The sequence below is a fragment of the Procambarus clarkii genome, chromosome 61 (genome assembly GCF_040958095.1).
Source record: "Procambarus clarkii isolate CNS0578487 chromosome 61, FALCON_Pclarkii_2.0, whole genome shotgun sequence".
NCBI classification, from domain to species: Eukaryota; Metazoa; Arthropoda; class Malacostraca; order Decapoda; family Cambaridae; genus Procambarus; species Procambarus clarkii.
This window is the reverse complement of record NC_091210.1, coordinates 16,750,217-16,772,548: the sequence shown is the minus strand read 5'-3', so window position 1 is coordinate 16,772,548 and position 22,332 is coordinate 16,750,217. Positions and strand designations below refer to the sequence as shown.

The window sequence follows — 22,332 nt, the reverse complement described above, 5'->3', positions numbered from 1 at the left end:
TGCTTTACGAACAAAAGCTTGGGGCCAGTGTATGTCATGATCAGAAGCTTCAGCTGGTGTCATCAGAAGAAGCTGCACCAATAGAAGTTTTAGCCTAACATCTGTCGTCTTCAATACGTGAACCTACAGAAGCTGCAGTCCAGTATGTGTCGTTATTAGAAGATGAACCAAAAGAAGTTACATCATCGTGAGTCGTCAGAAACTGCACCAATACAAAGTTTCAAAGGTCCTCGTGTTGCATTATTTATAAGATGGACAATATCAGAAAGGAAAATAACTTAGGTGTAAAATAACGCCAGACATTCACTCACAGCTAGAGTGAGGAACATCTGAGAGATATGATGCAGCAATAGAACCAATAATTGTCACTATTACAATACATTGCCATGGTCAAACTTCTCTGTACTTCAATTTTAAAATTTACATTTGATCAATTCTGAGAGTTCTAAGGGTCCCATAAGTATTTAGATTATGTATTAAATAATAATATTGCCGGAAGATATCACCAAATATGGAAGAACTTTATTGCTATGGATATTATTTCCTTCAGATGTGAAGTAGGAAGGTCAGGATGACCGCCACACCTTCGTCAAGTGTGCCAGTTATTTCTGTAAGTGTAAAACACTCTTCATTTTCTATTAAGCTACTGACGTCAGATGGAGGGTGGAGCCTCGTGTATATAAGCGACAAGAGAGCATCACCAAACATCAGTTTAACTTACTTGAGCTACCAGCAACATGTCGCTCAAGGTATTTTATTAGTCATTTGTTATGCACCCATTACCCATCCCGTGTGTGGTGGTGGAAAGGGTTACAGAGGCACACTGTGGGTTCAAGAACTGAACCTACTGTTTACCTCTGAACAAGAGAAGGCTTGGAGAGCTTCAGTGCAGAGGGTGGGATACTTTATCCTAAAGTATCTTGATACTAAATCATCGATTTCAATGATACGATTATTTACACGTAGGAATTTCAGTTCCTTTCTCATATTTGGTCATTTAGTGTTCCGTATTGAAGGATAATCCTCATAGCTTCGTTGTGCATCTTTCGGTGATACCATCTTCTGAACTAATTGAAAAAAAAAACTAAATATATTTTGTTTATTCTGTCTCATGTTTTCAGGTAATCCTCGTGGCAGCCCTGGCAGCCGTTACGATGGCTGAGCTTCCTCCCTACAACCCTCCAGTTAACTCCTATAACCCTCCACCTCCCTCCTACAAACATCCAGCTCCCTCCTACAACCCTCCAGCTGTAAGTTCATATACTCAGTTAATGTATCTCCAATATTCTTACAACTATTAGCGAGCGTTCACATTTATGATGCTTCCTTTGTTTTTACTTTTCATTATCTATTGAAAATTTTCTAAAGGAATTTTTGGCACTAAAAATTTTACAATATATATTCAATGAACCAAAATTATCCTCCTTTTTTTACTTTAGGGCAATCCCAAGTACGACTTCAACTGGAAAGTGAAGGACGACCCATCAGGTAACGACTTCGGCCACCAGGAGTCTCGTGACGGCTACAACACTCAGGGCGCCTACTATGTCCTGCTTCCCGACGGTCGTCTACAGAGGGTTTCCTACACCGTGAACGGCGACTCTGGCTATGTGGCTCAAGTTGAATATGAGGGTGAAGCCCAGTACCCAGCCTACCAGCCTAGCTACAAGCCTTCCCCCAGCTACCAGCCCGCTCCCAGCTACCAGCCCGCTCCCAGCTATAAACCTACACCCACCTACAAGCCAACTCCAGTGTATGCCTAACTTAGTACTACAATTGTCTGTAATATATTTATTTAAATACACATTAGGTGATTGACAATTTAAAAACAAAATAAAAGTCTGAAGCATAAGAATCTTCCCTTGATCCTACACTTAAAATATAAACACCAATTATGTATATATATTGAATATCTGAGGTATAAAGAAGTCGCACCAAATTTCAAAAGTGAAGTTTAGTTAATGAACAGGAAGACAGTGAATGTCCATATACATTAAACACACATATATAAAGGTTCAGAGTTCGTTTGATGTTATGTATCAAAAATGGGTTGTGTGACGCTGAAAAATAAACTTTGCTTGATTCTAACTGCAAACATTCTTAATCTACAAGCGCAAAAAAAAAAGAAAATGCAATTCCTTATGACGAATATTAGTTAAATCCCATTCTGAGAGAATGTCAACTCCAAGTGTGCAACTTTTCAATATTCAATATCTAGGTATGTGTCCTCCAAAGAAACTAACCATAACTTCAAGATGTCTGTAATGTATTTACTAAGAAGAGAGAAAGGAACCATAACTGCAGAAAATATAACTTTTACTAATTTTTTTTTTTTTGAGATATATACAAGAGTTGTTACATTCTTGTACAGCCACTAGTACGCGTAGCGTTTCGGGCAGGTCCCTGGACATATTAGGCATATTAGGACAGACATAATACAGTAAAGTACTGTACACTGTGTACTGGGAGTACTTATATACTGTGAGTTGATAGCCTTTTCCTTGGTAGAGACATAGTCCATTGAAGAGACGAAGATGTTAAACCGAATGTGTCCCTCTAAGTCTCTGTTTTAGATTAAACAACAAGATCAAGAATGTGACTCGCACAGTGGATCTCAGAAGTGGAGGATTTTAACTACGAAAACACAGTTACTTATGAACCTCGTTTATGGTGGCCATTCTAAGGAAATCTTTATACATGAAATAGTACATCGTTACAATTATCTTTGTCATTACTTAAAAGGTCGGCTGGGGCCATGTTTAGCTGGTAGTTAGGGTTAGGGTTGTTGCTGGGTCCGGGCATTTAGCTGTGTTTTTGATTGTAGCTGAATGAATGTTTGTAGCTGGTTGGAAGATTGAAACTGGGATTGTAGTTGGGTGAAAACTAATTGCTGAGTGAATGCTTGTAACTTAAAGTTTATAGTTTAGAAATATAACACGTAACAGCAGCGTTGTTCCATTGCTGTTGTCTATAGGACCGCTGGTCCTAAGTGCTGTTGTGTTGTATTCTTCATCGGACCGCTGGCCTTCAGTGCTGCTGTTACCTGTCAGACCGCTGGACCTCAATGCTGCTGTGGTCCATACCAGCGAGGTCCAATATATCTCCTCAGTCACACGTTATCAGCTGAGAAAATAGAATACCACAAGTCCTAAAATAATTTCAGCTCTACTTTATCCTCTTATTCCTTGTTGGCAATAATTTTTAACTAAAAACTATTCAGCTGAATTAGAATATGTGAAAATTAGAAAAAAAACTAGATTATTTTCATAATTAGAACAAATAATGCAGAATATACATCACATTTTAAGATAATTATCGTGCCAAGATTCACAATAGGATTTTTGAATGACTAATTTATGAACATTTATTCGATTGGAGATGTTTTCCTAATAAGTTCAGTTTATGAAAACTCGAGCCAAGTGTGTAAGGTTGTTACATGCTCCGGTTACAGAAGGTACGAGTTAATGTGTGCAGAGTAATGACAAAAATCCACCAACATAAGTTTCAGTCCAGTGTGTGACGTCCTTAGAAACAGCATCAATGAAAGCTTTACCCAAATGTATGAATTAATTAAACTAACTAATGTATGTCGTCATCAGTTGCTTCGACAATTAGAGCTTCAGCCCCGTGTGTGTGTCATCATCAGATGCTTCACCAATATAAGTTTTTTCCCAGTGTATCTTCATCTGAAGCTGCACCAATAGAAGCTTCAGCCCAGTGTGTGTTTCGTCATCAGATGCTTTACGAACAAATGTTTGAGGCCAGTGTATGTCATGATCAGAAGCTTTAGCTGGTGTCATCAGGAGAAGCTGCACCAATAGAAGTTTTAGCCTAACATCTGTCGTCTTCAACACGTGAACCTACAGAAGCTGCAGTCCAGTATGTATCGTTATTAGAAGATGACCCAAAAGAAGTTACATCATCGTGAGTCGTCAGAAACTGCACCAATAAGCAGTTACAAAGTTCTCCATGTTGGATAATTTATAAGACGGACAATATCAGAATGGGAAATAACTTAGGTGTAAAATAACGCCAGACATTCACTCACAGCTAGAGTGAGGAACATCTGAGAGATATGATGCAGCAATAGAACCAGTAATTGTCATTATTACAATACAATGCCATGGTCAAACTTCTCTGTACTTCAATTTCAAAATTTGTATTTGATCAATTCTGAGAGTTCTAAGGGTCCCATAAGTATTTAGATTATGTATTAAATAAAAAAATGCTGGAAGATATCACCAAATATGGAAGAACTGTATTGCTATGGATATTATTTCCTTCAGATGTGAAGTAGGAAGGTCAGGATGACCGCCACACCTTCGTCAAGTGTGCCAGTTATTTCTGTAAGTGTAAAACACTCTTCATTTTCTATTAAGCTACTGACGTCAGATGGAGAGTGGAGCCTCGTGTATATAAGCGACAAGAGAGCATCAGCGAACATCAGTTTAACTTACTTGAGCTACCAGCAACATGTCGCTCAAGGTATTTTATTAGTCATTTGTTATGCACCTCTTACCCATCCCGTATGTGGTGGTGGAAAGGGTTATAGACGCACACTGTGGGTTCAAGAACTGAACCTACTGTTTACTTCTGAACAAGAGAAGGCTTGGAGAGCTTCAGTGCAGAGGGTGGGATACGTTATTCTAAGTATCTTGATACTAAATCATCGATTTCAATGATACGATTATTTACACATAGGAATTTCAGTTCCTGTCTCATATTTAGTCATTTAGTGTTCCGTAGTGAAGGATAATCCTCATAGCTTCGTTGTGCATCTTTCGGTGATACCATCTTCTGAACTAATTGAAAAATAATCAAAATATATTTTGCTTATTCCGTTTCATGTTTTCAGGTAATCCTCGTGGCAGCCCTGGCAGCCGTTACGATGGCTGAGCTTCCTCCCTACAACCCTCCAGTTAACTCCTATAACCCTCCACCTCCCTCCTACAAACTTCCAGCTCCCTCCTACAACCCTCCAGCTGTAAGTTCATATACTCAGTTAATGTCTCCAATATTTTTACAACTATAAGCGAGCGTTCACATTTGTGATGCTTCCTTTGTTCTTACTTTTCATTATCTATTGAGAATTTTCTAAAGGAATTTTTGGCAAAGTAAATTTTACACTATAATGAATACATTATAATGAACCAATATTATACTCTCTTTTTACTTTAGGGCAATCCCAAGTACGACTTCAACTGGAAAGTGAAGGACGACCCATCAGGTAACGACTTCGGCCACCAGGAGTCTCGTGACGGCTACAACACTCAGGGCGCCTACTATGTGCTGCTTCCCGACGGTCGTCTACAGAGGGTTTCCTACACCGTGAACGGCGACTCTGGCTATGTGGCTCAAGTTGAATATGAGGGTGAAGCCCAGTACCCAGCCTACCAGCCTAGCTACAAGCCTTCCCCCAGCTACCAGCCCGCTCCCAGCTATAAACCTACACCCACCTACAAGCCAACTCCAGTGTATGCCTAACTTAGTACTACAATTGTCTTTAATATATTTATTTAAATACACATTAGGTGATTGACAATTTAAAAACAAAATAAAAGTCTGAAGCATAAAAATCTTCCCTTGATCCTACACTTAAAATATAAACACCAATTCTGTATATATTGAATATCTGAGGTATAAAGAAATCGCACCAAATGTCAAAAATGAAGTTTAGTTAATGAACAGGAAGACAGTGAATGTCCATATACATTAAACCCACATTGATAAAGGTTCAGAGATCGTTTGATGTTATGTATCAAAAGAATGGGTTGTGTGATGCTAAAAAATAAACTTTGCTTGATTCTAACTGCAAACATTTTTAATCTACAAGCGTAAAAAATAAAGAAAATGCAATTCCTTATGACGAATATTAGTTAAATCCCATTCTGAGAGAATGTCAACGCCAAGTGTGCAACTTTTCAATATTCAATATCTAGGCATATGTCCTCCAAGGAAACTAACCATAAACTAAAGATGTCTGCAATGTATTTACTAAGAGAGAAAGGAACCATAACTGCTGAAAATATAACTTTTACTTATACAGTAAAGTACTGTACACTGTGTACTGGGAGTACTTATATACTGTGAGTTGATAGCCTTTCCCTTGGTAGAGACATAGTCCATTGAAGAGACGAAGTTGCCTTTTGTTGAACATGGTTCTGAGGCATAAATGTTGTTAAACTGACAGTGTCCCTCTAAGTCTCTGTTTTAGATTAAACAACAAGATCAAGAATGTGACTCGCACAGTGGATCTCAGAAGTGGAGAATTTTAACTACGAAAACACAATTTCTTATGAACCTCGTTTATGGTGGCCATTCCAAGGAAATCTTTATACATGAAATAGTTCATCGTTACAATTATCTCTGTCATTACTTAAAAGGTCGGCTAGGGCCATGTTTAGCTGGTAGTTGGGCTTAGGGTTGTAGCTGGGTTTGGGCATTTAGCTGTGCAATGGATTGTAGCTGCGTGAAAGTTTGTAGCAGGATGGAAGATCGAAACTGGGATTGTAGTTGGGTGAAAACTAATTGATGAGTGAATGCTTGTAACTTAAAGTTTATAGTTTAGAAATATAAAACGTACCAGCAGCGTTGTTCCATTGTTGTTGTCTATAGGACCGCTGGACCTCAATGCCGCTGTGGTCCTTACCAGCGAGGTCCAATATTTCTCCTCAGCCACACGTTATCAGCTGAGAAAATGAAAATAGAATACCACAAGTCCTACAATAATTTCAGCTCTGCTTTATTTTCTAGTTCCTTGTTGGCAATACTTTTTTACTTAAAAATTATTTACATGTATTAGAACATGTGAAAATTAAACAAAAGTAGTTGAACGCTTTTTATAAATATATCAAATAATGCAGAATATACTGCAAATGTTAAAATAATTGTCGTGTTAAGATTTACAATAGGATTTTTGGATGATAAATTTATGAACATTTATTCTGCTGGAGATATTTCCTTAAGAAGTTCAGTTTATGAAAACTCGAGCCAAGTGTGTAAGGTTGTTACATGCTCCGGTTACAGAAGCTACGAGTTAATGTGTGCAGAGTAATGACAAAATCCACCAACATAAGTTTCAGTCCAGTATGTGACGTCCTTAGAAACAGCATCAATGAAAGCTTTACCCAAATGTATGAATTCATTAAACTAACTAATGTATGTCGGCATCAGTTGCTTTGCAAATTGGAGCTTCAGCCCCGTGTGTGTGTGTCATCATCAGATGCTTCACCAATATAAGTTTTTTTCCCAATGTATCTTCATCTGAAACTGCACCAATAGAAGCTTGAGCCCAGTGTGTGTGTTTCGTCATCAGATGCTTTACGAACAGAAGCAAAAAGTATGTCATGATCAGAAGCTTCAGCTGGTGTCATCAGGAGAAGCTGCACCAATAGACGTTTTAGCCTAACATCTGTCGTCTTCAATACGTGAACCTACAGAAGCTGCAGTCCAGTATGTGTCGTTATTAGAAGATGAACTAAAAGAAGTTACATCATCGTGAGTCGTCAGAAACTGCACCAATAAGAAGTTACAAAGTTCCTCGTGTTGCATTATTTGTAAGATGGAAAAAATCAGAATGAAAAATAACTTAGATGTAAAATAACGCCAGACATTCACTCACAGCTAGAGTGAGGAACATCTGAGAGATATGATGCAGCAATAGAACCAGTAATTGTCATTATTACAATACATTGCAATGGTCAAACTTCTCTGTACTTCAATTTTAAAATTTGCATTTGATCAATTCTGAGAGTTCTAAGGGTCCCATAAGTATTTAGATTATGTATTAAATAATAATATTGCCGGAAGATATCACCAAATATGGAAGAACTTTATTGCTATGGATATTATTTCCTTCAGATGTGAAGTAGGAAGGTCAGGATGACCGCCACACCTTCGTCAAGTGTGCCAGTTATTTTTGTAAGTGTAAAACACTCTTCATTTTCTATTAAGCTACTGACGTCAGATGGAGGGTGGAGCCTCGTGTATATAAGCGACAAGAGAGCATCAGCGAACATAAGTTTAACTTACTTGAGCTACCAGCAACATGTCGCTCAAGGTATTTTATTAGTCATTTATTATGCACCCCTTACCCATCCCGTGTGTGGTGGTGGAAAGGGTTACAGAGGCACACTGGGTTCAAGAACTGAACCTACTTTTTACCTCTGAACAAGAGAAGGCTTGGAGAACTTCAGTGCAGAGGGTGGGATACTTTATCCTAAGTATCTTGATATTAAACCATCGATTTCAATGATACGATTATTTACACATAGGAATTTCAGTTCCTTTCTTATATTTAGCCATTTAGTGTTCCGTATTGAAGGATAATCTTCATAGCTTCGTTGTGCACCATTCAGTGATATCATCTTTTGATCAAATTGAAAAATAATGAAAATATATTGTGTTTGTTGACCACACCACACACTAGAAGTTAAAGGGACGACGACGTTTCGTCGTCGTCATTCTCAAGTCACAATCAACTTGAGATTGGTCCAGGATGGACCGAAACGTCGTCGTCCCTTCTACTTCTAGTGTGGTCTGGTCAACATACTTCAGCCACGTTATTGTGACTCATCGCCTGTACATTGTGTTTATTCTGTCTCATGTTTTCAGGTAATCCTCGTGGCAGCCCTGGCAGCCGTTACAATGGCTGAGCTTCCTCCCTACAACCCTCCAGTTAACTCCTATAACCCTCCACCTCCCTCCTACAAACATCCAGCTCCCTCCTACAACCCTCCAGCTGTAAGTTCATATACTCAGTTAATGTGTCTCCAATATTCTTACAACTATAAGCGAGCGTTCGCTTTTGTGATGCTTCCTTTGTTCTTACTTTTCATTATCTATTGAAAATTTTCTAAAGGAATTTTTGGCAAAGCAAATTTTACAATATATTTTCAATGAACCAAAATTATCCTCCTTTTTTTACTTTAGGGCAATCCCAAGTACGACTTCAACTGGAAAGTGAAGGACGACCCGTCAGGTAACGACTTCGGCCACCAGGAGTCTCGTGACGGCTACAACACTCAGGGCGCCTACTATGTGCTGCTTCCCGACGGTCGTCTACAGAGGGTTTCCTACACCGTGAACGGCGACTCTGGCTATGTGGCTCAAGTTGAATATGAGGGTGAAGCCCAGTACCCAGCCTACCAGCCTAGCTACAAGCCTTCCCCCAGCTACCAGCCCGATCCCAGCTATAAACCTACACCCACCTACAAGCCAACTCCAGTGTATGCCTAACTTAGTACTACAATTGTCTTTAATATATTTATTTAAATACACATTAGGTGATTGACAATTTAAAAACAAAATAAAAGTCTGAAGCATAAAAATCTTCCCTTGATCCTACACTTAAAATATAAACACCAATTCTGTATATATTGAATATCTGAGGTATAAAGAAATCGCACCAAATGTCAAAAATGAAGTTTAGTTAATGAACAGGCAGACAGTGAATGTCCATATACATTAAACCCACATTGATAAAGGTTCAGAGATCGTTTGATGTTATGTATCAAAAGAATGGGTTGTGTGATGCTAAAAAATAAACTTTGCTTGATTCTAACTGCAAACATTTTTAATCTACAAGCGTAAAAAATAAAGAAAATGCAATTCCTTATGACGAATATTAGTTAAATCCCATTCTGAGAGAATGTCAACGCCAAGTGTGCAACTTTTCAATATTCAATATCTAGGCATATGTCCTCCAAGGAAACTAACCATAAACTATAGATGTCTGCAATGTATTTACTAAGAGAGAAAGGAACCATAACTGCTGAAAATATAACTTTTACTTATACAGTAAAGTACTGTACACTGTGTACTGGGAGTACTTATATACTGTGAGTTGATAGCCTTTCCCTTGGTAGAGACATAGTCCATTGAAGAGACGAAGTTGCCTTTTGTTGAACATGGTTCTGAGGCATAAATGTTGTTAAACTGACAGTGTCCCTCTAAGTCTCTGTTTTAGATTAAACAACAAGATCAAGAATGTGACTCGCACAGTGGATCTCAGAAGTGGAGAATTTTAACTACAAAAACACAATTTCTTATGAACCTCGTTTATGGTGGCCATTCCAAGGAAATCTTTATACATGAAATAGTTCATCGTTACAATTATCTCTGTCATTACTTAAAAGGTCGGCTGGGGCCATGTTTAGCTGGTAGTTGGGCTTAGGGTTGTAGCTGGGTTTGGGCATTTAGCTGTGCAATGGATTGTAGCTGCGTGAAAGTTTGTAGCAGGATGGAAGATTGAAACTGGGATTGTAGTTGGGTGAAAACTAATTGATGAGTGAATGCTTGTAACTTAAAGTTTATAGTTTAGAAATATAAAACGTACCAGCAGCGTTGTTCCATTGTTGTTGTCTATAGGACCGCTGGACCTCAATGCCGCTGTGGTCCTTACCAGCGAGGTCCAATATTTCTCCTCAGCCACACGTTATCAGCTGAGAAAATGAAAATAGAATACCACAAGTCCTACAATAATTTCAGCTCTGCTTTATTTTCTAGTTCCTTGTTGGCAATACTTTTTTACTTAAAAATTATTTACATGTATTAGAACATGTGAAAATTAAACAAAAGTAGTTGAACGCTTTTTATAAATATATCAAATAATGCTGAATATACTGCAAATGTTAAAATAATTGTCGTGTTAAGATTTACAATAGGATTTTTGGATGATAAATTTATGAACATTTATTCTGCTGGAGATATTTCCTTAAGAAGTTCAGTTTATGAAAACTCGAGCCAAGTGTGTAAGGTTGTTACATGCTCCGGTTACAGAAGCTACGAGTTAATGTGTGCAGAGTAATGACAAAATCCACCAACATAAGTTTCAGTCCAGTGTGTGACGTCCTTAGAAACAGCATCAATGAAAGCTTTACCCAAATGTATGAATTCATTAAACTAACTAATGTATGTCGGCATCAGTTGCTTTGCCAATTGGAGCTTCAGCCCCGTGTGTGTGTGTCATCATCAGATGCTTCACCAATATAAGTTTTTTTCCCAATGTATCTTCATCTGAAACTGCACCAATAGAAGCTTGAGCCCAGTGTGTGTGTTTCGTCATCAGATGCTTTACGAACAAAAGCAAAAAGTATGTCATGATCAGAAGCTTCAGCTGGTGTCATCAGGAGAAGCTGCACCAATAGACGTTTTAGCCTAACATCTGTCGTCTTCAATACGTGAACCTACAGAAGCTGCAGTCCAGTATGTGTCGTTATTAGAAGATGAACTAAAAGAAGTTACATCATCGTGAGTCGTCAGAAACTGCACCAATAAGAAGTTACAAAGTTCCTCGTGTTGCATTACTTGTAAGATGGAAAAAATCAGAATGAAAAATAACTTAGATGTAAAATATCGCCAGACATTCACTCACAGCTAGAGTGAGGAACATCTGAGAGATATGATGCAGCAATAGAACCAGTAATTGTCATTATTACAATACATTGCAATGGTCAAACTTCTCTGTACTTCAATTTTAAAATTTGCATTTGATCAATTCTGAGAGTTCTAAGGGTCCCATAAGTATTTAGATTATGTATTAAATAAAAAATGCTGGAAGATATCATCAAATATGGAAGAACTTTATTGCTATGGATATTATTTCCTTCAGATGTGAAGTAGGAAGGTCAAGATGACCGCCACACCTTCGTCAAGTGTGCCAGTTATTTCTGTAAGTGTAAAACACTCTTCATTTTCTATTAAGCTACTGACGTCAGATGGAGGGTGGAGCCTCGTGTATATAAGCGACAAGAGAGCATCAGCGAACATCAGTTTAACTTACTTGAGCTACCAGCAACATGTCGCTCAAGGTATGTTATTAGTCATTTATTATGCACCCCTTACCCATTCCGTGTGTGGTGGTGGAAAGGGTTACAGAGGCACACTGTGGGTTCAAGAACTGAACCTACTGTTTACCTCTGAACAAGAGAAGGCTTGGAGAGCGTCAGTGCAGAGGGTGAAATATTTTATCCTAAAGTATCTTGATACTAAATCATCGATTTCAATGATACGATTATTTACACGTAGGAATTTCAGTTCCTTTCTCATATTTGGTCATTTAGTGTTCCGTATTGAAGGATAATCCTCATAGCTTCGTTGTGCATCTTTCGGTGATACCATCTTCTGAACTAATTGAAAAAAAACGAAATATATTTTGTTTATTCTGTTTCATGTTTTCAGGTAATCCTCGTGGCAGCCCTGGCAGCCGTTACGATGGCTGAGCTTCCTCCCTACAACCCTCCAGTTAACTCCTATAACCCTCCACCTCCCTCCTACAAACATCCAGCTCCCTCCTACAACCCTCCAGCTGTAAGTTCATATACTCAGTTAATGTATCTCCAATATTCTTACAACTATTAGCGAGCGTTCACATTTGTGATGCTTCCTTTGTTTTTACTTTTCATTATCTATTGAAAATTTTCTAAAGGAATTTTTGGCACTAAAAATTTTACAATATATATTCAATGAACCAAAATTATCCTCCTTTTTTTACTTTAGGGCAATCCCAAGTACGACTTCAACTGGAAAGTGAAGGACGACCCGTCAGGTAACGACTTCGGCCACCAGGAGTCTCGTGACGGCTACAACACTCAGGGCGCCTACTATGTCCTGCTTCCCGACGGTCGTCTACAGAGGGTTTCCTACACCGTGAACGGCGACTCTGGCTATGTGGCTCAAGTTGAATATGAGGGTGAAGCCCAGTACCCAGCCTACCAGCCTAGCTACAAGCCTTCCCCCAGCTACCAGCCCGCTCCCAGCTACCAGCCCGCTCCCAGCTATAAACCTACACCCACCTACAAGCCAACTCCAGTGTATGCCTAACTTAGTACTACAATTGTCTGTAATATATTTATTTAAATACACATTAGGTGATTGACAATTTAAAAACAAAATAAAAGTCTGAAGCATAAGAATCTTCCCTTGATCCTACACTTAAAATATAAACACCAATTCTGTATATATATTGAATATCTGAGGTATAAAGAAGTCGCACCAAATTTCAAAAGTGAAGTTTAGTTAATGAACAGGAAAACAGTGAATGTCCATATACATTAAACACACATATATAAAGGTTCAGAGTTCGTTTGATGTTATGTATCAAAAATGGGTTGTGTGACGCTGAAAAATAAACTTTGCTTGATACTAACTGCAAACATTCTTAATCTACAAGCGTAAAAAATATAGAAAATGCAATTCCTTATGACGAATATTAGTTAAATCCCATTCTGAGAGAATGTCAACGCCAAGTGTGCAACTTTTCAATATTCAATATCTAGGTATGTGTCCTCCAAAGAAACTAATCATAACTTCAAGATGTCTGTAATGTATTTACTAAGAAGAGAGAAAGGGACCATAACTGCAGAAAATATAACTTTTACTTATACAGTAAAGTACTGAACACTGTGTACTGGGAGTACTTATATACTGTGAGTTGATAGCCTTTCCCTCGGTAGAGACATAGTCCATTGAAGAGACGAAGATGTTAAACCGAATGTGTCCCTCTAAGTCTCTGTTTTAGATTAAACAACAAGATCAAGAATGTGACTCGCACAGTGGATCTCAAAAGTGGAGGATTTTAACTACGAAAACACAGTTACTTATGAACCTCGTTTATGGTGGCCATTCCAAGGAATTCTTAATACATGAAATAGTTCATCGTTGCAATTATCGCTGTCATTACTTAAAAGGTCGGCTAGGGCCATGTTTAGCTGGTAGTTAGGGTTAGGGTTGTAGCTGGGTTTGGGCATTTAGCTGTGCAATGGATTGTAGCTGCGTGAAAGTTTGTAGCTGGATGGAAGATTGAAACTGGGATTGTAGTTGGGTGAAAACTAATTGCTGAGTGAATGCTTGTAACTTAAAGTTTATAGTTTAGAAATATAACACGTAACAGCAGAGTTGTTCCATTGCTGTTGTCTATAGGACCGCTGGACCTCAATGCCGCTGTGGTCCTTACCAGCGATGTCCAATATTTCTCCTCAGCCACACGTTATCAGCTGAGAAAATGAAAATAGAATTCCACAAGTCCAACAATAATTTCAGCTCTGTTATATTTTCTTGTTCCTTGTTGGCAATACTTTTTTACTTAAAAAGTATTTACATGAATTAGAACATGTGAAAATTGGACAGAAGTACTTGAACGTTTTTTATAATTATATCAAATAATGCAGAATATACCCCAAATGTTAAGGTATTTATCGTGTTAAGATTCACAATAGGATTTTTGAATGATTAATTTATGAGTATATATTCTGCTGGAGATGTTTTCTTAAGAAGTTCAGTTAATGAAAACTCGAGTTAAGTGTGTAAGGTTATTACATGCTCCGGTTACAGAAGCTATGAGTTAATTTGTGCAGAGTAATGACAAAATCCACCAAGATAAGTTTCAGTCCAGTGTGTGACGTCCTTAGAAATAGCATCAATGAAAGCTTTACCCAAATGTATGAATTCATTAAACTAACTAATGTATGTCGTCATCAGTTGCTTTGCCAATTGGAGCTTCAGCCCCGTGTGTGTGTCATCATCAGATGCTTCACCAATATAAGTTTTTTCCCAGTGTATCTTCATCTGAAACTGCACCAATAGAAGCTTGAGCCCAGTGTGTGTGTTTCGTCATCAGATGCTTTACGAACAAAAGCTTGAGGCCAGTGTATGTCATGATCAGAAGCTTCAGCTGGTGTCATCAGGAAAAGCTGCACCAATAGAAGTTTTAGCCTAACATCTGTCGTCTTCAATACGTGAACCTACAGAAGCTGCAGTCCAGTATGTGTCGTTATTAGAAGATGAACCAAAAGAAGTTACATCATCGTGAGTCGTCAGAAACTGCACCAATACAAAGTTTCAAAGGTCCTCGTGTTGCATTATTTATAAGATGGACAATATCAGAAAGGAAAATAACTTAGGTGTAAAATAACGCCAGACATTCACTCACAGCTAGAGTGAGGAACATCTGAGAGATATGATGCAGCAATAGAACCAATAATTGTCACTATTACAATACATTGCCATGGTCAAACTTCTCTGTACTTCAATTTTAAAATTTACATTTGATCAATTCTGAGAGTTCTAAGGGTCCCATAAGTATTTAGATTATGTATTAAATAATAATATTGCCGGAAGATATCACCAAATATGGAAGAACTTTATTGCTATGGATATTATTTCCTTCAGATGTGAAGTAGGAAGGTCAGGATGACCGCCACACCTTCGTCAAGTGTGCCAGTTATTTCTGTAAGTGTAAAACACTCTTCATTTTCTATTAAGCTACTGACGTCAGATGGAGGGTGGAGCCTCGTGTATATAAGCGACAAGAGAGCATCAGCGAACATCAGTTTAACTTACTTGAGCTACCAGCAACATGTCGCTCAAGGTATGTTATTAGTCATTTGTTATGCACCCATTACCCATCCCGTGTGTGGTGGTGGAAAGGGTTACAGAGGCAACCTGTGGGTTCAAGAACTGAACCTACTGTTTACCTCTGAACAAGAGAAGGCTTGGAGAGCTTCAGTGCAGAGGGTGGGATACTTTATCCTAAAGTGTCTTGATACTAAATCATCGATTTCAATGATACGATTATTTACACGTAGGAATTTCAGTTCCTTTCTCATATTTGGTCATTTAGTGTTCCGTATTGAAGGATAATCCTCATAGCTACATTGTGCATCTTTCGGTGATACCATCTTCTGAACTAATTGAAAAAAAACTAAATATATTTTGTTTATTCTGTCTCATGTTTTCAGGTAATCCTCGTGGCAGCCCTGGCAGCCGTTACGATGGCTGAGCTTCCTCCCTACAACCCTCCAGTTAACTCCTATAACCCTCCACCTCCCTCCTACAAACATCCAGCTCCCTCCTACAACCCTCCAGCTGTAAGTTCATATACTCAGTTAATGTATCTCCAATATTCTTACAACTATTAGCGAGCGTTCACATTTGTGATGCTTCCTTTGTTTTTACTTTTCATTATCTATTGAAAATTTTCTAAAGGAATTTTTGGCACTAAAAATTTTACAATATATATTCAATGAACCAAAATTATCCTCCTTTTTTTTACTTTAGGGCAATCCCAAGTACGACTTCAACTGGAAAGTGAAGGACGACCCATCAGGTAACGACTTCGGCCACCAGGAGTCTCGTGATGGCTACAACACTCAGGGCGCCTACTATGTCCTGCTTCCCGACGGTCGTCTACAGAGGGTTTCCTACACCGTGAACGGCGACTCTGGCTATGTGGCTCAAGTTGAATATGAGGGTGAAGCCCAGTACCCAGCCTACCAGCCTAGCTACAAGCCTTCCCCCAGCTACCAGCCCGCTCCCAGCTACCAGCCCGCTCCCAGCTATAAACCTACACCCACCTACAAGCCAACTCCAGTGTATGCCTAACTTAGTACTACAATTGTCTGTAATATATTTATTTAAATACACATTAGGTGATTGACAATTTAAAAACAAAATAAAAGTCTGAAGCATAAGAATCTTCCCTTGATCCTACACTTAAAATATAAACACCAATTCTGTATATATATTGAATATCTGAGGTATAAAGAAGTCGCACCAAATTTCAAAAGTGAAGTTTAGTTAATGAACAGGAAGACAGTGAATGTCCATATACATTAAACACACATATATAGAGGTTCAGAGTTCGTTTGATGTTATGTATCAAAAATGGGTTGTGTGACGCTGAAAAATAAACTTTGCTTGTTACTAACTGCAAACATTCTTAATCTACAAGCGTAAAAAATATAGAAAATCCAATTCCTTATGACGAATATTAGTTAAATCCCATTCTGAGAGAATGTCAACGCCAAGTGTGCAACTTTTCAATATTCAATATCTAGGTATGTGTCCTCCAAAGAAACTAACCATAACTTCAAGATGTCTGTAATGTATTTACTAAGAAGAGAGAAAGGGACCATAACTGCTGAAAATATAACTTTTACTTATACAGTAAAGTACTGAACACTGTGTACTGGGAGTACTTATATACTGTGAGTTGATAGCCTTTCCCTCGGTAGAGACATAGTCCATTGAAGAGACGAAGATGTTAAACCGAATGTGTCCCTCTAAGTCTCTGTTTTAGATTAAACAACAAGATCAAGAATGTGACTCGCACAGTGGATCTCAAAAGTGGAGGATTTTAACTACGAAAACACAGTTACTTATGAACCTCGTTTATGGTGGCCATTCCAAGGAAATCTTAATACATGAAATAGTTCATCGTTGCAATTATCGCTGTCATTACTTAAAAGGTCGGCTAGGGCCATGTTTAGCTGGTAGTTAGGGTTAGGGTTGTAGCTGGGTTTGGGCATTTAGCTGTGCAATGGATTGCAGCTGCGTGAAAGTTTGTAGCTGGATGGAAGATTGAAACTGGGATTGTAGTTGGGTGAAAACTAATTGCTGAGTGAATGCTTGTAACTTAAAGTTTATAGTTTAGAAATATAACACGTAACAGCAGAGTTGTTCCATTGCTGTTGTCTATAGGACCGCTGGACCTCAATGCCGCTGTGGTCCTTACCAGCGAGGTCCAATATTTCTCCTCAGCCACACGTTATCAGCTGAGAAAATGAAAATAGAATTCCACAAGTCCAACAATAATTTCAGCTCTGTTTTATTTTCTTGTTCCTTGTTGGCAATACGTTTTTACTTAAAAAGTATTTACATGAATTAGAACATGTGAAAATTGGACAGAAGTACTTGAACGTTTTTTATAATTATATCAAATAATGCAGAATATACCCCAAATGTTAAGGTATTTATCGTGTTAAGATTCACAATAGGATTTTTGAATGATTAATTTATGAGTATATATTCTGCTGGAGATGTTTTCTTAATTAGTTCAGTTAATGAAAACTCGAGTTAAGTGTGTAAGGTTATTACATGCTCCGGTTACAGAAGCTATGAGTTAATTTGTGCAGAGTAATGACAAAATCCACCAACATAAGTTTCAGTCCAGTGTGTGACGTCCTTAGAAATAGCATCAATGAAAGCTTTACCCAAATGTATGAATTCATTAAACTAACTAATGTATGTCGTCATCAGTTGCTTTGCCAATTGGAGCTTCAGCCCCGTGTGTGTGTCATCATCAGATGCTTCACCAATATAAGTTTTTTCCCAGTGTATCTTCATCTGAAACTGCACCAATAGAAGCTTGAGCCCAGTGTGTGTGTGTCATCATCAGATGCTTTACGAACAAAAGCTTGAGGCCAGTGTATGTCATGATCAGAAGCTTCAGCTGGTGTCATCAGGAGAAGCTGCACCAATAGAAGTTTTAGCCTAACATCTGTCGTCTTCAATACGTGAACCTACAGAAGCTGCATTCCAGTATGTGTCGTTATTAGAAGATGAACCAAAAGAAGTTACATCATCGTGAGTCGTCAGAAACTGCAACAATAAGAAGTTACAAAGTTCCTCGTGTTGCATTATTTATAAGGTGGACAATATCAAAATGGAAAATAACTTAGGTGTAAAATAACGCCAGACATTCACTCACAGCTAGAGTGAGGAACATCTGAGAGATATGATGCATCAAAAGAAACAGTAACTGTCATTATTACAAAACATTGCAATGGTCAAACTTCTCTGTACTTCAATTATAAAATTTACATATGATCAATTCTGAGAGTTCTAAAGGTCCCATATTTACATTATGGATTAAATAAAAAAATGCAGGAAGATATCACAAAATTTGGAAGAACTGTTTTGCTATGGATATTATTTCCTTCAGATGTGAAGTAGGAAGGTCAGGATGACCGCCACACCTTCGTCAAGTGTGCCAGTTATTTCTGTAAGTGTAAAACACTCTTCATTTTCTATTAAGCTACTGACGTCAGATGGAGGGTGGAGCCTCGTGTATATAAGCGACAAGAGAGCATCAGCGAACATCAGTTTAACTTACTTGAGCTACCAGCAACATGTCGCTCAAGGTATTTTATTAGTCATTTGTTATGCACCCCTTACCACATCCCTTGTGTGATGGTGGAAAGGGTTACAGAGGCACACTGTGGGTTCAAGAACTGAACCTACTGTTTACTTCTGAACAAGAGAGAGAAGGCTTGGAGAGCTTCAGTGCAGAGGTTGGGATACTTTATCCTAAGTATCTTGATACTAAATCATCGATTTCAATGATACGATTATTTACACATAGGAATTTCAATTCCGTTATCATATTTAGTCATTTAGTGTTCCGTATTGAAGGATAATCCTCATAGCTTCGTTGTGCATCTTTCGGTGATACCATCTTCTGAACTAATTGAAAAATAATCAAAATATATTTTGTTTATTCTGTCTCATGTTTTCAGGTAATCCTCGTGGCAGCCCTGGCAGCCGTTACAATGGCTGAGCTTCCTCCCTACAACCCTCCAGTTAACTCCTATAACCCTCCACCTCCCTCCTACAAACATCCAGCTCCCTCCTACAACCCTCCAGCTGTAAGTTCATATACTCAGTTAATGTGTCTCCAATATTCTTACAACTATAAGCGAGCGTTCACATTTGTGAAGGTTCCTTTGTTCTTACTTTTCATTATCTATTGAAAATTTTCTAAAGGAATTTTTGGCAAAGTAAATTTTATAATATATATTCAATGAACCAAAATTATCCTCCTTTTTTTACTTTAGGGCAATCCCAAGTACGACTTCAACTGGAAAGTGAAGGACGACCCATCAGGTAACGACTTCGGCCACCAGGAGTCTCGTGACGGCTACAACACTCAGGGCGCCTACTATGTCCTGCTTCCCGACGGTCGTCTACAGAGGGTTTCCTACACCGTGAACGGCGACTCTGGCTATGTGGCTCAAGTTGAATATGAGGGTGAAGCCCAGTACCCAGCCTACCAGCCTAGCTACAAGCCTTCCCCCAGCTACCAGCCCGCTCCCAGCTACCAGCCCGCTCCCAGCTATAAACCTACACCCAACTACAAGCCAACTCCAGTGTATGCCTAACTTAGTACTACAATTGTCTGTAATATATTTATGTAAATACACATTAGGTGATTGACAATTTAAAAATAAAAGACTGATGCACAAAAATCTTCCAATAATCCTAAAGTTAATATATAATCACTGACTGTGTTAATAAAAATGATTAAAAAAACCCGCACCGAATGTCATGGATGAAGATTAGTTAATGATTGGGAAAACATTGAATGTCCATATATATTATGCAGACATTGATAAAGGTTCAAAGATTGTTTTATGTTATGTATCAAAAGAATGGGTTGTGTGATGCTGACAAATTGACTTTTCTGGAGATTAGCTGTGAACATTCTTAATATATCAGTGGGGGAAAATGAAAACGCAATTCTTTATGCCCAACATTACTGAAGATAATGTTGTCTTCCGTCATGTTAAGGACTCTTAATCATCCTATTGATTGGGTTTCTTTTAAATTAATCTTTCCAACCTCTACTATTCACAGACGCCATCTTGTTGAATGGGCTCTAATACATGACATTTTCCCACTCTGACTTGACTCCATTTATACTAACTCTCTGTTTCCTTTGGTATAGCCATGCCCTAATCCAGCTTAATATAGCACCCCCCCAATACCATGAGCCTCTATCTTTTTAATCAGTCTTTCATGTGGCACTGTATCAAAAGCTTTGCTAAAGTCAAGGTCCACAACATCATGAACATGAGTCCTGACTTTGTTGCTGTTGACTCTTCCTTTTCACAGTACATACTTAAATGCTCTAAGTGTTGACCAAACTACACACTAGAAAGTGAAGGGACGACGACGTTTCGGTCCATCCTAGACCATTCTCAAGTCGATTGTCTATGATCTAAATGCCTCATCATCTAAAGTGAGTGCATCATCTAAAGTGAGTGCATCATCTAAAGTGAGTGCATCATCTAAAGTGAGTGCATCATCTAAAGTGAGTGCATCATCTAAAGTGAGTGCATCATCTAAAGTGAGTGCATCATCTAAAGTGAGTGCATCATCTAAAGTGAGTGCATCATCTAAAGTGAGTGCATCATCTAAATGCTCTAACCTTCTTAAACGTGACCTGACTTAAGTCTACTCCCTTTTCTTTTTCTTACCCTCCTCTTATTCTATTTTTTCTTCATCCCATTATTACACTCATCCCATTTGTACCTTTCATCTTATTCTTACTTTCGCCTTACTTTTACCTTCTAAGAATTACATTCTTCTCTTATCTGCTCCTCACCTTATTTTTTCCTACTTTATTGTCTTGTTATTTCCTCTCTTCAAAAGTTAGAGCCTCGCTCCTGTGCCAGGTCAGTCCACTACGGGCTCACCATAGCCCGTGCTACTTGCCCCGCTCCTGTGCCGGGTAAGTCCACTACGGGCTATCTTGAGGTTATCTTGAGATGATTTCGGGGCTTTAGTGTCCCCGCGGCCCGGTCCTCGACCAGGCCTCCACCCCCAGGAAGCAGCCCGTGACAGCTGACTAACTCCCAGGTACCTATTTACTGCTAGGTAACAGGGGCATTCCGGGTGAAAGAAACTTTGCCCATTTGTTTCTGCCTCGTGCGGTAATCGAACCCGCGCCACAGAATTACGAGTCCTGCGCGCTATCCACCAGGCTACGAGGCCCCTCCCCCCGGGCTCACCATAGCCCGTGCTACTTGCCCCGCTCCTGTGCCAGGTAAGTCCACTACGGGCTCACCATAGCCCGTGCTACTTGCCCCGTTCCTGTGCCAGGTAAGTCCACTACGGGCTCACCATAGCCCGTGCTACTTGCCGCGCTCCTGTGCCAGGTAAGTCCACTACGGGCTCACCATAGCCCGTGCTACTTGCAACTTTGTGTTCCCAGTAGCTGAATTTAAAACAACATTCTCGCTCCCTCGCACACGACTTGATAATGGTCCTGGACCGACCAAAACGCCGTCGTTTCTCCATCTTGTGATGTGTGGTCTGGTCATCTTATCTTCAGCCACGTTATTGTGACTACTTATCTTTCAGTTGGATTTTGTTAGTATATTCATGAGTTTTATTTGCTCATTTGTGCCGCAATCCTGAGGGGTTGTCCAGAATATATCTGACCCATGGACTTCAAATGTGCTAACTTTTCTAGTATCTTTAGAGTTGGTACTTCATTTAGATAGAACATAAAATATGTTTAATATACCCGAACTGTCTGACTGGATGATACAACTTTACCTAATGGCCATTCAGAACTCAGGCTGATCACCAAGACTATGTCACCAGGTTGAATGCTTATTTACTTGTAAGGGGAATTTGCCCCATAATGGTGCTCTCTTAATAATATTAAGTCTTCATTTATACATCATTCTACTTATTAATTATGTTCAAAAGATGTTTATACCCTTGTATCAACTCACTGTCATCCACTTAGGACGGATCTTTGATCTG

The 22,332-nt window shown here is 38.8% G+C and overlaps 6 protein-coding genes across 6 annotated transcripts; all 6 read left to right on the top strand.

The window, feature by feature from the left end:
* Positions 1 to 709: 709 nt before the first annotated feature.
* On the top strand, positions 710 to 1,849 carry LOC138354085 (cuticle protein 7-like). The gene is made up of 3 exons (XM_069307910.1): positions 710 to 749; positions 1,122 to 1,250; positions 1,440 to 1,849. Exons 1-3 carry the CDS (start codon positions 738 to 740, stop codon positions 1,761 to 1,763), a joined length of 465 nt encoding a protein of 154 aa, XP_069164011.1. The 5' UTR covers positions 710 to 737; the 3' UTR covers positions 1,764 to 1,849.
* Positions 1,850 to 4,449: 2,600 nt separating this feature from the next.
* On the top strand, positions 4,450 to 5,720 carry LOC138354093 (cuticle protein 7-like). Its single transcript, XM_069307919.1, has 3 exons — positions 4,450 to 4,485; positions 4,856 to 4,984; positions 5,179 to 5,720. Exons 1-3 carry the CDS (start codon positions 4,474 to 4,476, stop codon positions 5,482 to 5,484), a joined length of 447 nt encoding a protein of 148 aa, XP_069164020.1. The 5' UTR covers positions 4,450 to 4,473; the 3' UTR covers positions 5,485 to 5,720.
* A 2,306-nt stretch (positions 5,721 to 8,026) lies between these two features.
* LOC138354094 (pro-resilin-like) lies at positions 8,027 to 9,338 on the top strand. The gene is made up of 3 exons (XM_069307920.1): positions 8,027 to 8,059; positions 8,614 to 8,742; positions 8,932 to 9,338. The coding sequence occupies exons 1-3, from the start codon at positions 8,048 to 8,050 to the stop codon at positions 9,235 to 9,237; spliced, it is 447 nt and encodes a 148-aa protein (XP_069164021.1). The 5' UTR covers positions 8,027 to 8,047; the 3' UTR covers positions 9,238 to 9,338.
* Positions 9,339 to 11,771: 2,433 nt separating this feature from the next.
* Positions 11,772 to 12,908, top strand: LOC138354088 (cuticle protein 7-like). The gene is made up of 3 exons (XM_069307913.1): positions 11,772 to 11,810; positions 12,181 to 12,309; positions 12,499 to 12,908. The coding sequence occupies exons 1-3, from the start codon at positions 11,799 to 11,801 to the stop codon at positions 12,820 to 12,822; spliced, it is 465 nt and encodes a 154-aa protein (XP_069164014.1). The 5' UTR covers positions 11,772 to 11,798; the 3' UTR covers positions 12,823 to 12,908.
* Positions 12,909 to 15,327: 2,419 nt separating this feature from the next.
* On the top strand, positions 15,328 to 16,466 carry LOC138354086 (cuticle protein 7-like). Its single transcript, XM_069307911.1, has 3 exons — positions 15,328 to 15,367; positions 15,738 to 15,866; positions 16,057 to 16,466. Exons 1-3 carry the CDS (start codon positions 15,356 to 15,358, stop codon positions 16,378 to 16,380), a joined length of 465 nt encoding a protein of 154 aa, XP_069164012.1. The 5' UTR covers positions 15,328 to 15,355; the 3' UTR covers positions 16,381 to 16,466.
* Positions 16,467 to 18,879: 2,413 nt separating this feature from the next.
* Positions 18,880 to 19,952, top strand: LOC138354087 (cuticle protein 7-like). Its single transcript, XM_069307912.1, has 3 exons — positions 18,880 to 18,920; positions 19,296 to 19,424; positions 19,614 to 19,952. Exons 1-3 carry the CDS (start codon positions 18,909 to 18,911, stop codon positions 19,935 to 19,937), a joined length of 465 nt encoding a protein of 154 aa, XP_069164013.1. The 5' UTR covers positions 18,880 to 18,908; the 3' UTR covers positions 19,938 to 19,952.
* The last annotated feature ends 2,380 nt before the right edge of the window (positions 19,953 to 22,332 follow it).